The sequence below is a fragment of the Pelmatolapia mariae genome, linkage group LG13, assembly GCF_036321145.2.
Source record: "Pelmatolapia mariae isolate MD_Pm_ZW linkage group LG13, Pm_UMD_F_2, whole genome shotgun sequence".
NCBI classification, from domain to species: Eukaryota; Metazoa; Chordata; class Actinopteri; order Cichliformes; family Cichlidae; genus Pelmatolapia; species Pelmatolapia mariae.
The window spans coordinates 15,587,403-15,604,197 of NC_086238.1; the positions used below are offsets into that span (position 1 = coordinate 15,587,403).

At 46.1% G+C, this 16,795-nt stretch overlaps 2 protein-coding genes across 2 annotated transcripts; one reads left to right on the forward strand and one right to left on the reverse strand.

Annotated features, from left to right (window-relative positions):
* The first annotated feature begins 9,621 nt into the window (after positions 1–9,621).
* Positions 9,622–11,952, forward strand: LOC134640134 (coiled-coil domain-containing protein 177). Its single transcript, XM_063491751.1, has one exon. The coding sequence runs from the start codon at positions 9,718–9,720 to the stop codon at positions 11,410–11,412; it is 1,695 nt and encodes a 564-aa protein (XP_063347821.1). The 5' UTR covers positions 9,622–9,717; the 3' UTR covers positions 11,413–11,952.
* Positions 11,953–13,938: 1,986 nt separating this feature from the next.
* LOC134640135 (zinc transporter ZIP9) lies at positions 13,939–16,446 on the reverse strand. The gene is made up of 7 exons (XM_063491752.1): positions 16,187–16,446; positions 15,890–15,995; positions 15,508–15,669; positions 15,344–15,412; positions 14,922–15,007; positions 14,704–14,838; positions 13,939–14,589 (listed from the first exon to the last, which is right to left on the reverse strand). The coding sequence occupies exons 1-7, from the start codon at positions 16,280–16,282 to the stop codon at positions 14,329–14,331; spliced, it is 915 nt and encodes a 304-aa protein (XP_063347822.1). The 5' UTR covers positions 16,283–16,446; the 3' UTR covers positions 13,939–14,328.
* Positions 16,447–16,795: the final 349 nt, after the last annotated feature.

Here is a 16,795-nt window from a genome sequence, read left to right on the forward strand (position 1 = left end):
GGTAACTGTGAAGGGGCGGGTCTAGCAAAGTGTTGCCAGGGGGGCCAGGTAGGGCATTAACAGGGAGAGGGGGGCACAAAGAAATACTTTTCTTTCTTATTCTCATTTAAAATATCTAGCTTTTATTAAATGATTATCTGAATCTTACAACAAATGATTGATAGATTGATGCACATCAAAACAGTGTACATCACTGTCACAACAGCGTTTGTTTTCATTCAAAGGCTTTATGATTTTTCCTATAATGGTGGGCCGGTCAGTCAAAACACCCGGGCCGATTTTTTGTCCAAGTCCAGCCCTGTATGCAGCTCATCTGCAGTCTGGTGTTACCTACATCTTCCTATTCAGAAGGCAGAATTTCCGAGTTCTGAGTACAATCGAAAGCACCACGACTGCAGTTTTTGTGTTGATGTAAAAAGCGCACATGACGCTGTGACGTAGGCTAGAATCATGTCGGCGATCAACGATGGTCCAGGCGTGGGATTTCTCTCTTGGAAATATGCAGCTTATTTTTTCCTTTCTGTTGGTAGGTGGCACAGTGCACTTGTGGCAAGTAAGCAAGCTAGAAGACTGGCAATCTTGCTGGGTATCCAGTTACGGAAGCAACACATTAACAAGAGAATTCTGAGTAAAACCAAAGTTACTTTCCCTAGTAACTAGTTACTTTGAAAGTAACGAGTAACTTGAAGTAACTGAGTTACTTTTGATAGAAATAACTAGTAATGTAACTAAGTTACTAATTTAAAGTAACTTACCCAACACTGCTGCTTCTACATTTCTGCTTTATTGTTGGTAAATAAATACATACATAAAGACAGGGCATAATATATATAATGACTTTTTTGGTTGAGTTGCTTGTGTATAACACAGGCTTCATTTTAATGGCCTCAGATCACTTTAATTGAACTATCATAGAGGTGGAGCTGTTGTTGAAACTCCATAAAACAACATACCAACATAGTTCACACAGATGACAGTGGCATCAAAATGGGATTTTACTATCTGTGATGTCCTGTTCTCTTATTGTTTATGCTAACTATTATTATTTCTTTCACTTTATAATCCAGACAACAGCTGTGAACAGTTGGGGAAACTCTACCTCCACAGTTTTTGGGCTCTTCCTCACATTGTTTTGCCAACAGCTATGAAATCACAGTCTACTGTTCAATATGTTGGAAAATAGCATCACTATTTCTGCAAGATCATTCAGACGTCTCAAGTCTTCAATTCAGTTCAATTAAATTCATTTCAATTCAGTTCATTTCAGTTCAATTCAATTTTATTTATACAGCGCCAAATCACAACATCAGTTGCCTAAGGCGCTTTAAATTACAAAAAAAATATGATTTCAATTCAAAATGTCACAAATAAAAATCAGATTATTATTGTCCTTTCTTTAAAAAAGAATTAAATTGACTTAAAAAGTATAAGTTTTGTATAAAAGCCGATCTGAGGGGATTTCGTTGTGAATGCAGACTTAAACGGTAATGTTTCCTCTTTCAGTGGAAGTGGGCCAAAATTCCTTCGTAACCCCTCGAGAGACGTAGACCAAAAAAGGAAAACAAACAAACAAACAAAAAAAACATTTACATCGAGTTGTTGCTGCTTTGACAAGCTGTTGACTCGTGGGAGCATATTTATAGTTTTTCACGTGCTGCTTCTGCATTTCTGTTTTATTTTTGCTAAATAAATAAATAAAGACAAGGTATAATATATTTAATGAGTTTTTGTTGTTCACCTCAGATTGTGTTTACGGACTTGACCTGGTACAGACTAGATCGTTTTTATTATGTCCTGATGATAAGCAAAACCTTTTAAGTGGTACAGAGTGTACGCTCTTTTTACCCTGACTGTATTTGAATGACAAAACTTGTGGACCTACAGTTGTTATGCAAGACTATCAACAATTACAGTTGTTATGGAAGAGATCAAAAAATGCATGCATTTGACTCATTAATATCACGTGGTAGGGGATCAAAGGGTTTCGGCAACTGTGACGTCTTCGAAAAAACCCCATATATAGGACCCGCGTTCAGTCTGCACCACAGTGTATTTGCTTTTGTCAAATTTTCACTACAGTTCGTCTGCAATTTAGAAAAAAACATTTTTACACGTTTTCAACTCTTGTATCCAAGAAGGATCTCCACTCGTCTTTTTATTAAGATACAAGACACATGGTTAGTTTGCTGCCATGTCCCAAGGAAACTACAACCTCAGACCCCGCAAAAATAATTGTGGTCCTCCTCCTCCTCACTGGAATACACAGCATGAAAATGCCAATCCCAATGAGATTTATGCTTTCCGAAAGGAAAACCGCCAGCTGAAAGAGAGCACTTACATGCTGAGGAGTCGGCTCAATGGCCTCCTGAATGAACGAAAAAATTTCTTTCACATGGATAAGTTTGCCAATTTTTGAAAAGAAATGGAGGCCAAATGCAAGGCACTTGAAGACAACAACAACCAGCTGGTGGATGAAAACCAAAGATTGAAACGACAGAAGATGGATGTGGGAATAGATAAAGATGCACACATCCAAGCTGCATTTCTCAAGGAACAGGTGGAATCTCAGAGCAAGAAACATCTGAAAGAGATACAAAAGCTGGAGCAGAAGTACAAAGATCTGGAGGAAAAACATCAGCTCCAGGGGGAGAAATTAATGCAGCTTCAGCAAAAGCATCAAGAACCGGAGAACATCCAGTATGCACAGCTGGTGGAAAAATACAAACACCTGGAGCACAAACATCAGAAAATGGAGGAAAAGATGCATCTGGTAGTGGCAGAAATGGAAGAAAAGTTGAAAAATGCACACATGACACTTGAAATTGAAAATGAATACAAGCAATTTGAGAAAAACAAACATCTAGAACAGAAAGAAGAACTGGGGCCGAAATGCAAAGAGTTGGAGCTAAAGCACCAACAGCTGGAGAACACAAATGCAGAAATGCAGCAGGACAGCATAAAAAAAGTACAAGAGTATGAAGAACTGGCAAGAAAGTACAAAAGCCTGGAGGCCAGAAACACTGAGATAGAAAATGAAAGGATACAACAGGAGGAAAGATATGTGCAACTTGAAAAGGGGCATAAAGAAGTGAAGTGCAGAAATGTGGAACTGCTGGAGGAAAACCATCAGCTCCAGGAGGAGAAATTAATGCAGCTTCAGCAAATGCGTCAAGAGGTGGAGATCATAGAGAGTCAGTATGCACAGGCACTGCTTCAGCTGGAAGTGGCAGAAATGGAGGCAAAGTTGAAAGATGCACAGATGCAGACAAAAACGGAAATAGAAAATGAAAAGAAAGACGAAAGAAATACTGAAATGCACAAAGAAATGATGGAACAGCAGGAAAAATACGTGCAACTTGAAAAGGAGCACCAACAACCTGAAGAAAAGCTCCAAGCATCACTGAGGAAAAACGAAAGAAAGATCAGAAAAAGAAGAAAAAATGGACTCCATCTCGTTCCCTTCCGCCTCCCCACCCTTCCTCCCCTGACCTTCTGTCTTTCCTCAAGCCCCCCCCCCCCTCCTGTCTCTCCTTTTTCCGCTCTCAGTCTACGGGCAGCACGAAGGCTCAGTGGATAGCACTTCTAATCTGACAATAAAAAATTAATTGGCAACAAACTTGTCTGAACATGTCTGCTTCTCTGCATAACTACAACTGTACAGTGTATGTGTTTGAAGCGATAACTGAACTTCCAAAACAGAGCTACCTAGATCACTTAAATTACACAATTGAAAGCATATGTGTGTTGTTTGTGTATTTATACACAAGCACTGATATATATTCAAATAATTTAAAAAAAATGTTAATTTACCTGTTACTACCACACACCAAATCCGGTCCCCCACCACTTCTCAATCCGGTCGTTGGTACTTCCTGGCTTGTGTAGCCACTAGGTAACAAAAGCACAACACTGCCCCCTAGCATCCTAGAGCACTTCTGTTGTGTTTTTACGTGTTTTGGAGTTTTTACGTGCTTCGGGGTTTGTACGTGCGTCTAAGTTTTTACATGTTTTGGAGTTCGTACGTGTTTTGGAGTTTTTACGTGCTTCAGGGTTTTTACGTGTTTTGGAGTTTTTACGTGCTGTCTCTGGGGGCCATCGTAAATATACTTTTATTTATTCACTCCACATAACATTTAATAAATAAATCACATAATACAAAAAACAACTATTTACATTTCAACTTTTAACAATTTAAATTTTCAGCTTTTTCCTTTTAAACAAATTTAAAGTGAAACAACACAAAACACTGCAAACCACAACACAATTAAATATAAATATGAAAACAAAAAGATGCACATTCTCTGTCATATGGCCCTGCACGAATAAACTTTCTGAATCCTTTATCATCCACAACTATTACTATACCTTTCTAATGTGACATTGTTGTCCCTGGCTCTCTTTCTCTCTCTTTCCCTCCTGCTCTGTTCCTGTGCTACTGCGAGTGTAAGGCTACGTTCACACTGCAGGTCTTAATGCTCAATTCCGATTTTTTGATGAAATCCGATTTTTTTGTCTGCTTGTTCACACTACAAATAAAATGCGACAGCAAATGCGCTCTAGTGTGAACCCTCAAAGCGGCCCGCATGTGCAAAACAAGACGTCACACATAACGCGCTCTGTTTAGACCCAGAGCAAACAATATTGTTTGACTGATGGCCCTTAATATAAAGACATCGGACTTTACGTTTCCCAATTTTTTGCTTTAAGTTATTTTGTTATTTACATAGTAATGTAAATAACCTAATAATTATCCTTATTGCTGTTTTAGAGAGGAGCGGTGCGTCAAAGGATAGTTGCAGATTTCTGTCAGAATCTGCAGATTATACAGTACAAATAAAATGTTCACGTTTCTCCAACGTTGTCTTCCCAACAGTTTCACTAACATCTACACTGGATGGCCAGGAAGCATTCGCGATGTCTTCTCGGGCGCTTCTCCGGAGCTGATAATTGGCGTCTGTCTTGTGTCAGTGACGTAAAAGACGGATTTAATGCGACCTGACCATTCAAACAGCAGTCGCTTTCTAAAACATCGGATATGTATCGGATTCAGTACCACATACGAAAGTGACCCGAAATAGGCACTCTGGTGGAGTTACTTTGTGTGTGTGTTTATAAGTAGTTTTAAACCTTGTGATCCACAAAACAGCATAAGAGTAAAAGAAGAACTGACTGTGTTACAGTCAGTGCGGGAGCAGCAGCTTCGCTCATGTGCGATTCATTTGCAGTTTGGACGCATAGGTGTGAACATCCTCTGCCCTGATAGAAGCTGGGGGAGGACTATCCTTCGCCCGTGAGCGCTTTGGAATGGGCGAGGTGCCCACGGCAGCACCCGCTGCTTGTTGAGTGTAAAAGCGATACGTGCTTTCACGTCAAAAAGTCGTCATAAATAAGTCTCCAATAACACCAGAAAAAGTCGCCAGATTTGTCACTAGTTGCTTTTTAGAAAAAAAGTTGCTAAGGGGGTCTGAAAACGCGCTAAATATAGCGACAAAGTCGCTAAGTTGGCAACACTGGGAGTGAAGCGGAAAAAAAGTGCGAGAGAGAGAGGCTGAGAGAAAGAAAGAAAAAAAAACCGAAAAAAAAAAAAAAAAACCACACGGCTCCCAATAAGGAACCGGCTTGTGTCGTTCACTTCATAGAGTCGGCTCTAAGAGCCGTTTCGTTCGCAACCGACACATCACTAATCTCAGTGAGCTCGACTTTGTCAGAGGTCACGTTTTCTCAAAATGTTGTAAATGCAACAACCTGGGAACAAGGATTTTAAAAAATGATTCCAAAGTATCCTTGGGTGAGATAGCTAACCCAAAGTTGGTCTCCAATGCATTACTTGGTGTGCCAATGTGTCTGAATGTTAGATAGAAAAGCGCTTAGGTGTAAAATGTAGTCTTTGTCCAATTGCGCTTTGTAGAGGCACAACCATATAACAGGCGAGTAGGCACTCAGGTACATATTCAAAGTCCGATTCCAAGTAGACTGACAAAGCCTGACAAAGCCATGGAGACATGTGGAGCTGCACACCAAGGGATTCCTGGAAAAGAAGACGAGAGCAGTGGGTAGGTATCTCCAGAGTGGTCAGTGAAGCTGACACCCTCCACTAGATATTTCCTTATGCTATCCTGACGTTAAAAAAAAAAGCTTAGAGCTGATAGAGTAGAGGTACCCAAAGTGTTGGCTGTAGCCCCCTGGGTGGGGTTCCGTAATAATAGAAATTCTGTTTGAAATTACTTACAAGTTTGCGCTGTTACATGTTTAAATAAATGTATTTTATTTATATAAAAAATGGAGATGGTTAAGATTGTGATGTTTCTCTTTACTCTGACCTACATTTACTGCTCTTGTAGTAAAATATGTGTCTCAATGATAGGTGTGTCACACATTGGACTTAACACTTTGCACATGACTCGGTAGCATTAGCGCTTTACACCGACCAACCTGTGTCGTTTGCTTTTTGAATAAAATTTTCAAGGAAACGCATCACTCTCTCCTGTATTGATTGCAGATTGGGTAGGTCCTTGCAGATTCTCTGGTTTTCAATAAAATAAAATAAGACAGGTGCACATATTATTAGCTAGGTATGTGAACACAGAACAAAGAGGAAGTGGCACCTACCTGGCTGTAAACGACCACGGCAGACCCGATGACACGTTCATGCTATGCAGCATACTTTGACTCGCACGGTTGCTGTTCACAATGCTCACAGAGCTGCAGCTCTCCCGCCGCCTGCTCAACATTATCCCAACAACAACAACCCCAAATACAGCACCCATTACAATATTTAAGTCGGCGGGGCGTGATTGCAGATGCCGTGCAGGTGCGTCCGCCTTCCCTGCACGGCACCGCAGGCCACGCCCCGCCACATACCCCCATCGCCCGACTGAGGCCGGGGAGCCATCCGGCCAAACCTACTCCCCCCACCGCGAGCGGGAGTGGGGGTCAGCCCGGACCGTCGGCGCCCCCGGGCTCTGGCCAAGCGACGGGGAGTTGTGAGTTCGGGTGGCCGCCCGCGAACCCAGCGGCGCCGGCGAAGCTGGTCCGGAGTCGGCCGCGTGGCAGGTGGTCACGGCTCACAGGTGACCGGGCCGACCTAAGATCAATTGGCACGCCGACCTCTGGTGGAGTTGAGGCCGGTCTGGCGAGCACACCGCCCTCAGACTTGGCGGGCCCGTCACACAGCTCGCCCTCCGGCCGAGCAGGCTCCCTTGGCACGGGGACCTCGGGCTCCTCCTCCGCCGCCACTCCCGGCGGAGGAGCAGCCCCTCACGCGGCTCCTCCTCCGCCGCCGCTCCCGGCTGGAGCAGCCCCTCACGCGGCTCCTCCTCCGCCGCCGCTCCCGGCTGGAGCAGCCCCTCACGCGGCACCTCCTCAGCCGCCGCTCCCGGCTGAAGCAGCCCCTCACGCGGCACCTCCTCAGCCGCCGCTCCCGGCTGAAGCAGCCCCTCACGCGGCTCCTCCTCCGCCGCCGCTCCCGGCTGGAGCAGCCCCTCACGCGGCTCCTCCTCCGCCGCCGCTCCCGGCTGGAGCAGCCCCTCACGCGGCACCTCTTCAGCCGCCGCTCCCGGCTGAAGCAGCCCCTCACGCGGCACCTCCTCAGCCGCCGCTCCCGGCTGAAGCAGCCCCTCACGCGGCACCTCCTCAGCCGCCGCTCCCGGCTGAAGCAGCCCCTCACGCGGCACCTCCTCAGCCGCCGCTCCGCAGCCCCTCACGCGGCACCTCCTCAGCCGCCGCTCCCGGCTGAAGCAGCCCCTCACGCGGCACCTCCTCAGCCGCCGCTCCCAGCTGGAGCGGCTCCTCCACCTTCTCGTCCTCCTCCTCACCGGGCAGGCGCGGACCCTCGCGCGCCTCCTCGACCACCGGCATGCGCGGGCCTTCGCGCACCTCCTCGAACACTGGCACGCGCGCTCTCCCCGCGCTGACCTCCGGCTCGGGCTGGGCAGGTGGGTGAGCTGGTGGTGGGCCCAGCAGTTGCTCCACTTCCCTCCTCCGGGGAGCAGGAATGGGCGCAGGCCCCTGCCGGGCACAAGCCACTCCCACCCGCGGAGTGGGGATGGGTGCAGCGGCAGGCTGGTCCCTGGCTGGTCGTAACCTGGGGGCCGGCACGGGCGCCTGCACAGCCCGGATCTCCTCCACCCCATCGCAGTTGGGGAGCGCCGCTGGGGGTGGCGGCGGTGTCGGGCAGGACCGGATCAGCGCCGCCAGGTACTCCATCCTCTCCAGGTGACGCTCAGTCTGGTCCTGCAGCTCTTCCCGCCGGTGGCGCCACACCGCCGCCTGCTCCTGCTGCGTGGCCGCTAGCTCGGCCACCATTCGCACCAGCTCCTCCCTCTGCCGCCCCAGTCCTGGGTCTGCCGCGCCTCCCTTCCTGGGTTTCGGCACCACTGTAAACGACCACGGCAGACCCGATGACACGTTCATGCTATGCAGCATACTTTATTGACTCGCACGGTTGCTGTTCACAATGCTCACAGAGCTGCAGCTCTCCCGCCACCCGCTCAACATTATCCCAACAACAACAACCCCAAATACAGCACCCATTACAATATTTAAGTCGGCGGGGCGTGATTGCAGATGCCGTGCAGGTGCGTCCGCCTTCCCTGCACGGCACCGCAGGCCACGCCCCGCCACACTGGCGAACTAGAAAGAATGAGTCTTGTTAAGGATAACCTTTTGCTCAGGGGAAAATTAGTATTTTATGACAGCACCCAATCCAAAATGCTTCCTGGGATGTTTCTTCAAACTGTGGTGTATTTACCACAGGATATAAAAATCTCTTATATTCTTCAAAAACAAAAAGTCCAGGTTACAACTCACAAAAACAACTAAACCAAATAAAAAGTTAAAAACTAAATAAGTCAACATGTATAAAGACAAAAGTTCAAAATCTAATCTTACAGAACCCAACACTGCTGGATGAGCGCATGAACAGCAGGCATACAACTTGAATAGCTCTAATGTATTTCTACTTGATCTAAGTATGTCTAGGTCATGCTATTTTCAGTTTTGGCTGTATTTTGTTGGAAAACATTGTTCTTTTCACTCCATACTAATTATTTGAGCTTTCCTTACTTGTTATTTTGCAGATAAACTGCATTGTCATACATACAGCGATGCAGGGATATATAATCATTTAAACTCATCAAAAGCAAACAGCAACAGCAAATTCAAAAGCCCATGAGTTACGCGTCCGAGTCCCAGTTATATATAGTTTAGCATTTTAAAATCTTTCTCTTTTGATAAACATGGCGGTGATTTTAGTTTGTGGCAGCAGCTAAAGCTTGGCTGAAGCAGGCACGCAACAGCCCAGTGAGACTGGAAAAGAAAAAAAAAAAAGATTAAGGCGTTCCAGTGATCCAGGCAAAGTAAACCTGAATGAAACGCTCTGGTGGGATCCTAAGTGAGCTGTGCGTAAATAAATCCCTGTAAACCTCAACAGACTGACCCTTTTTTAAATCCATGCTTGACTGCAAGCGTTTATTTAACATGTTCCCGTTTGCTTAAATAAAGTTGGGTTCTTTTGTTTATTATTCGTCCTGTCATTGCTCACAGCTGAGGTAAAGACGGTTAATGAGATACCGACTGTTATTTGTCCGTGAGGAAGTAGCTAATCCCCTGCTGACCTCTCTGTGCTGCAGACCGTGTGGAAGCGCTGCTCGGTATAGCACCTGTGAGCCTCAGGACCTCCGTATCTGGCATCCATTAATTTAGCTTTTTAGTTTTAGGATGGAGGAGCTGAGGTGCAGCTCCCCTGTGCTTAAGTTGGACCTGAGCAACTTCGACTCTCCCGGAGCAGAGAGCAGCCGACACGTCTTAACAAACCCTCGCTCGCTGGAGTCTTGCGCTCGGCTGGGTGTAAAACCGGTTCAGCTTCTAATTAAATCGCTAAACGACTTCATTGCTGAGCGACAGGACCTGCCGTTTGAGACAATGAGAGTCATGCATGAATCTTATGAAAAGGAGAGGCTGAAGATTTTACAAAAGTGCGGCCAGGAACGGCGGAGGATTATCCAGGCGGCCGGGGACAGGCGGCCATGCAGCAGTAAAGCCTCAGGCTTGGAGGTGTTGCCTGACACCGGACTGGAAGAGCGCTCAACAGAAATGCCCTATGCAGATCTCTGCTCTGAAGAGAAGGCTGTTAGCAGGTCCTCCTGCTCTGCTCCTAGTAAAAGGGATCCAGAGAGGAGCACAGTGTGCAGCTTCAACCTGGGAGACCTCATACACTCCCCAGCTACCGAGAAGAAGCTGAAGAGGCTCACCAAGAACATCCAAAAGCAGATGTGTGTCACAGTATCGGAGAGAGACCAGAAGATAGCTGCTCTGATGCTGGTGAAGCATGAGGAGGAACAGGCTCGTTTGAAGCTCAGTCAGAAGGAGGAATGGGAGCGACAGGAGGCCCGCAGGCAGGAGGTGGCCCAGCAAGTTCAGGCAGAAAAAAAGAGGAGGAAGAAGCTGAAGCAGAGAATGAAACGCTGGAACGAGGAGCTGGAGGCCCGCATGAGGCTGAGGGAGCATCAAGAAAAAGAGAAAGCAGAACGGCTTAAGCAGGAGGTGCTGCTGCAAGAAGACCGATGGAGAAGGCTAAAAGAGGAGGTGGAAGTGTACCGCAGGGCAAAGATGGAGGGTGCACAGAAGGAGGTGGAAGAGCGCAAACACTACCAGGAGAAGCTGCTGAGGGAGAAGGAGGAGGCGGGGAAGAGGGAGCGAGAGAGGGAGAGACAGGTGGCAGCAGAGAAGGAGGAGAAGGCCCTGAGGAGCAAGATGCTGAAGGAGAAGGGGGAGCGGAAGAGGCTGCAGGAGGAAAACCATAAAGAGCTGCTGAGACACATCTTGCTGAAACACCAGGTTGAGCTGCAGGGGGAGGAAGAGGAGGCGCAGAGGAGGAGCACACTGGAGAAGAAGTTGCAGCACTCCTGCCAAAGGCGTGCCAAGTCTGTAGAGGCACGACTCGAAGAGCTTCGGGAGCGGGCTGCCCGGGAGGAGGAGATGAGTCAAAGAGTGCAGCTGAGGGCTGAGCTGCAGAGCGTCCAGCAGCTCACACACAAGCAGATCCTGGTCCAGCTGAGCCAGAGACGCATGGAGAGAGCCGCCCTGCACGCCTCAGCGCAGCACAGACGCAGAGCTCAGCAAACCCGGCAGCACAACAGACACAGGCAGCTCTGCCACCAGAGGCTCAGAGAGGAACTACAGAGAGAGGAGGAGGCGGCGAGGAGAGTCAGAGAGAGCCGCATCTCCACAAAGGAGCGGAAGAGGGAGCGGCTGAGAAGGCAGCGAGAGCAGATACAGGAGGAGGCACAGAGGCTGGCTCGGGCCTCCTTTCACATGAGGGAGAGAGTGAGGCAGCAGACGCACAGCCGGACCTTTGATCAGATGGCGCTTGAGGCTCAGCTGACTGCGTCTTTAAACCGCATGAATCTGTGAACTCTATTCAGACTCGGTTTTGCACCTGTACACCCACCCAGAGCTGCTTAGAAAAGGATCTGCAATCAAATAATAGCTCCAGAGACTTCCAGAAATACTGAGACACATCACTGTTCTCTGCACTTTGAATGTAAATGAATTTAAATTCATTATAAATGGTCCCCGAGATGCAAGGGCCCTTGAACATCATATCAGAGCTGTTCTTAAAAAATCATTTCTGTCCATTGTAGTGACAGACACATGAACATTTGGTGATTTTAATAATCCAAAAAGTCAACTTTTCATTTGATAGTGTGCAGTAGTTGGGATACAGTTTCAAAGACTTCCAAACGGTTTCATTTCATTTTATTTAGTTGAGGTTAACTGCTTAGATCAGCAAGACCTCTAAGTGACCTCCTGTCAGGGTAAACTTTACAGGCACCATTGTGTTTCCTCAACCATTTGTGTTCAGTACTTCACAACAGTGTATTCATTTATATTTTGACCCCTGGCTAGTTCTTAAGCCTGAGATGAGAAATACTGCTGTATGAAATTAAAAATTTGACATATAGACAATTTTTTTTGTTTGGTTGTGTTGCAACACAATATATGCAACCCACATTAAACTAGTGACAACAACTGTGTGAAGTTTTCAAATATAACCATCAGGCACTTAAAGATTGATGGCTAGAGCGTTTAGCTGTTAGTGGACTGCAAATAAGAGGGGAGGGGATAGTCTGCAGAGGTTGGAAAGGAGTCAAAGTGCAGTCCTACTGCAATGCTCTGAATGAGCTACGAGGACACGAGAGGCCAGAGTTAATGTTTGCTAGACCACGGTGTTGCCCGTTTTCCTGTTAGTCTGACTACTGCTAGTGTGTTATAAAATCTTTATGCCACTTGAAGCTTTTTATCACGTGCAAGATTCAAACAGAACAATGCTGTATCACTTCAATGCTAGACCATAACAGATGTTTGATTTCACCATTAGCAGCGTGATCATGTATGCCACATTTTTAATAATTACATGAACTGTAAACGGGAGCACTTCCTGTATTCAAATGGGGGTCACATGTAGGACAAATCATCAAAGAACTCCAAGGAACTCTCTTTTCAGACAATATTAAAGAAATCTTTATTCTCATGGCACGGTATTCAACCTTAAAAAAAAAAAAATTCCAGCAAATGAGCCCTGATCAGGGAGTTCATAAAAACACTGGATTTTTTTCTAGCGGTGTTCCACCAATGGCAAGCTTCCACCGAGGGTCAGAGTGGAATTTTCCACCAGTAGGAGGAAACAGGAGTCGATCAATATTTATCAGACAGAAACAAAAATTAAATAAGCAACACTCGACAGCATCAACCACAGACAGTGATTTAAGGCATCCTTAAAGACAAAGGTTTTTTTTTTTTAAGTAGTTAAAATCCAAGTCCTAGGTTGAATCAGGGTATTTGGTGGCCTGTCATTTATAAACCCAAAAACCTTCCTTTTGGCTAATACTCCTTTGTCATGTCTTCTGTGGTCACTTCCAAAGGTTTGTAGTGCAGATGGGTTACATTTGTGGAAACCTAATTGGTCTCTAACTTGTGCATGTGTTTTCATATGGGTTCATACATGAACTGTTTAGAGCTTAATGAATGAAGGACAAATTTAAGTGTAAAATATCTTAACGTTGAATTTTAATTTCATAGTTTTCCTATAGTAAACCAATCTCAAGATATTTAGTGTAGCTGTTAAAAGGCGAATTCTGCTCCACACGTTAAACATAAGAAGTAAACAAGCTTTAGGTCAGTCGATGCTGCAATCTACAGCGTTGTGTGACGAAAACAAAAAAGAATCAAGTATAAGGTAAATAAATAAGCCATTTTAAAACCAGAAGACATTTCACATGTTTCAATATTTCACATGTTGCACACACTAAAGGAGCTGAAAGAAGAAAAAAGGAAAGTAAAGGTAAAAATTGCTCTAAGTGGCAGTGAGTCAGGAAAACATCTGTAACCTCCAGAATCTGCTTGATAGTTCTTGATATGTACCTCACCTGCTGCCAGGAACCTGTCTCCGTCTAACGTATCACCTAACATGAGAGTTGCTGGTTTACCAGTTGGTCTTAAAGACGCTGTTCTGACTATTTCAAAAGATAAATCACAAAACTCGCACAAGGAATCTCATTTGGCTGCAGTTATTATCACTTCACATTGAGAGGTTCAAAACTTTGCCCCTTTTCTGTGTTTCAATTTTCTCCATGTGTCCCCGGTTTTGTCCCAGCCTTATTCCACACTGCACAAGCATGAATGCTGAGTCAAAGAGATGATTCTAAATTAGCATTAGCTGTCGCTGTGAGTGTGAACAGTTGGCCCGTGCCTCTGTGATAGCAGACAGACAGACGGTAACCTGTCCAGGCTGCCTCTCACTCGACACAATCCCCACCATAAACCTGCTCGGACAAACAACATAAAAAAACTTTGTAGTTTGTATTATTGCACATTTATAATCTGAAAATCCGGCCATATTTTCAAACTCTTAGCCATAAAATATAATAATATAAAGTGTACGCCATAGAGACCTTATTTTCTAGGTGAGAGAGTATCGAATTATTTGGTTGTTCCTGTAAATCTATTCACCTTTTGGGATATTTAATACCTCAACATGGCATGCCTTCAGCGGACCGTGGCAACAAATGAGAGCTGTTTCTGCTTCCTCTGGATGGAAACTCAATTCAGCTATGAAAATATATTAGTTACCTGATTCTTTATCACCTCCCGGAAAGCTTTTTGACACCCAAACAATAGCCTGGCACAAATCCAAGTTACACTGAAATAAGAGGACCAAGGTAGACTCTGCCAAAGTCCATTTTGTCCTCCAATCATTGTGGCATACAGTACAGGTCTCAGAGTTTTCCTTTCACCCAGTTTTAAAATAAATTGCCCTCATGTTTTCCTTTAGTCATCGTGCAGTCCGAGGGCCAGCAACATCGGAAGCCCCACACCGATGATGAGAGTGAGGCTCTCCAGGAGCCCCAAGTGTCTCTGCTGGTGGGCTTCGGCTCCAGACTGCTGCTCGGAGTCCAAGGGCAGCTCATCAGTCCTGCTGCTGCTGACCTCAGGGAGAACATGCACCGTGGCCACGTAGAGAAACGTCCCCGCTGAGAAGAGCATTCCCACTCCTGTTGCACTGAGCTGATTCTCAGATGAGCTTCCAGACTGCAGACACAGCACACATCAAGTTAAATAATTCAGAACCAGCAACCGTCTAGTCACTGGGATTTAATGCATCTCCTTTCAAGCAGACACGACTGCCAGATTGTGCTTTCTTACCGCATATAATATGAAGTAAGTGGCAATAGCAACTATAGGCGCTGCAGCTGAAAAGGCCAGTAAGTGTCCCTGAATGAACTTCTTCTCGAGGCCTCCGTGCATCAGAAAGGAGACCAAGCCAAAAGCGGCGGGCGCCTAAACAGGAGACGGGAAAGACAGTCAATGGCATCGTGCTCGTCACCCAGACATCTGTTCATTTCAATGAGACGTTCTCTCACCTTGTGCAGAATCACAGCAAAAAACACTACAACTTGTACTGTCACTTGACCTGTAGCCACAGCAGCACCCAGAGCAAATCCATCAGCTAAAAGCAAACAAAGAGATTATTACTGTGATGGTACACCTACTTCTTTTATGTGGATTTGTATAGGTCTCCGGTCTTTAGGATCTGCATCATGGATGATTGCTGTTTGATTTGTGACTGCTGTCAAGCTTGGTTATCCCTGTTTAAATAACTTTAAAGTTAGATCCTACAGGCTGTGCTACAGAATCACATGCTGAGTCACACGGGGGCATAAGGAACGTCACAGTTTCCTTGTAAACTTTCCACCCCTGTGTCCTCGAAGCCAGCGAAACAGTGCGTTTCAAGCAAAAGCAAGAGAATAAATATGCAGAGGAGAGGTATGGCTGTGTCACGTACCTGCAGCGTGAATAACCAGGCCCAACGTGGCTGTGAAGTGAACGCTGCTGGACAAACGAGTCGTCTGGTCTGAAATTAGACATCGCACACGCTGAGGTGGTTAACAAATCTGTGGAGGCAACACTCTGCAATGTAAAGCTGGCGTGAGAGTTCTGACAACTTGCCGCGTGTGGAAAGGTAGCTCCCTATCTGATCGACGACAAACATGAAGGTGAACCCGAGCGTCAAAGCCACCCCAATGAGGAACCGAGGTGGGAGGCCTCTCTCTGCCACAGCCCCATTTTCTTTACTGGAATTTAGACCAGATGACACATCAGAGGATGACGCTGGAGACGGAAGATGAAGAACAGAAAGAGCTTTTGATAAGCTTGTTTTTGTTGTTTTTACAGAGAGCAGCATTTTCATCTCCCACCTGCCTCATCAATCATCTGGAGGCTACAATCAAACACATGCAAATTTGGTGGGTTAGCACACCCACATAAACAAAGCTTGCACAGCAGCCATTCTGCTTCGTTTTCATGTGCATGTTTGAGCTTTCCTGCTCACCTTTCCACGAGTCTTCCAGCAAACCCACTCCCTCTGGGATGGTGATGGCCAGCGCTGTCCCACACAGCAGACCTGCCCCCAGGATGGAAACGAACTGCAGGCTTTTCTAGGGTTAAGACACGTGATTTCAGCAGATGACTGAGATTCCCCTCACAAGTGCTACTTGTTCAGCAAGTTTCCAAAACAACAGCCTTGCACATTATGAGGGCACGACAAATAAGACAATACGAAGTAGATCCAGACAGTCCGATGCGATAGCGGACTGGATATAAACAAAGACTGTGGGAAATCACTTACCTCAGACAGTTTGAACAACAGTGGGATGAATCCAAGGAGAAAGGAGCCTACAAACATCGCCACAGATATAAATGTAATAATCAGCCCTCCGTCCATGGCGACGACTTCTTCCTAACTCAAGTATTTACCCAGTTCGCCCCTTTGCTTTCATTTCAGCGTTAGCTCCCACTGAGATCCGGGACGATGTGTGTTCTCATTGGGTCGCTGGAGTTTAATCTCTACTATCAGAGAACACCAGAATGCTGTTCTGCCTTTCCACGTCGCACCGCCGTGGCCGCCCCCCCTCGTTTGCTACACAGCTGCTTCCCAAGCAGCAGCACCAAGTGTCCGACAGCGAGAACTGCAACCTGAGTGGAAGCAAAACTCCATTCCTCTGTGGCCCAGTTAAACATAACCCAGGCCGGTTTTGACAGGGTGGGTTAAAAGTTATTTTCTGGAGAGGTTTTACGCGCCCATCTTACACTGTAGGACAACACATCTGTTACACACATTATCCAACTTTTCTTTCTACAAAGGCGCTTAATTGCATCTTTTAGGCTTCGATTGCGCAATTGTTCACCACCTGTTTTCAGTTTGGAGTAACATCTCAATCTCAACAAAGTACTCCCA

Bases quoted from the DNA above. Each gene is read 5' to 3' on its own strand.
- LOC134640134 (XM_063491751.1), top strand. From the start codon at position 9,718: ATGGAGGAGCTGAGGTGCAGCTCCCCTGTGCTTAAGTTGGACCTGAGC.
- LOC134640135 (XM_063491752.1), bottom strand. From the start codon at position 16,282: ATGGACGGAGGGCTGATTATTACATTTATATCTGTGGCGATGTTTGTA. The intron at 15,996-16,186 runs GTAAGTGATTTC...TCTTAACCCTAG, and splicing joins TGTTGTTCAAACTGTCTGAG to AAAAGCCTGCAGTTCGTTTC. The intron at 15,413-15,507 runs GCAAGTTGTCAG...GTCTAATTTCAG, and splicing joins GAGCTACCTTTCCACACGCG to ACCAGACGACTCGTTTGTCC.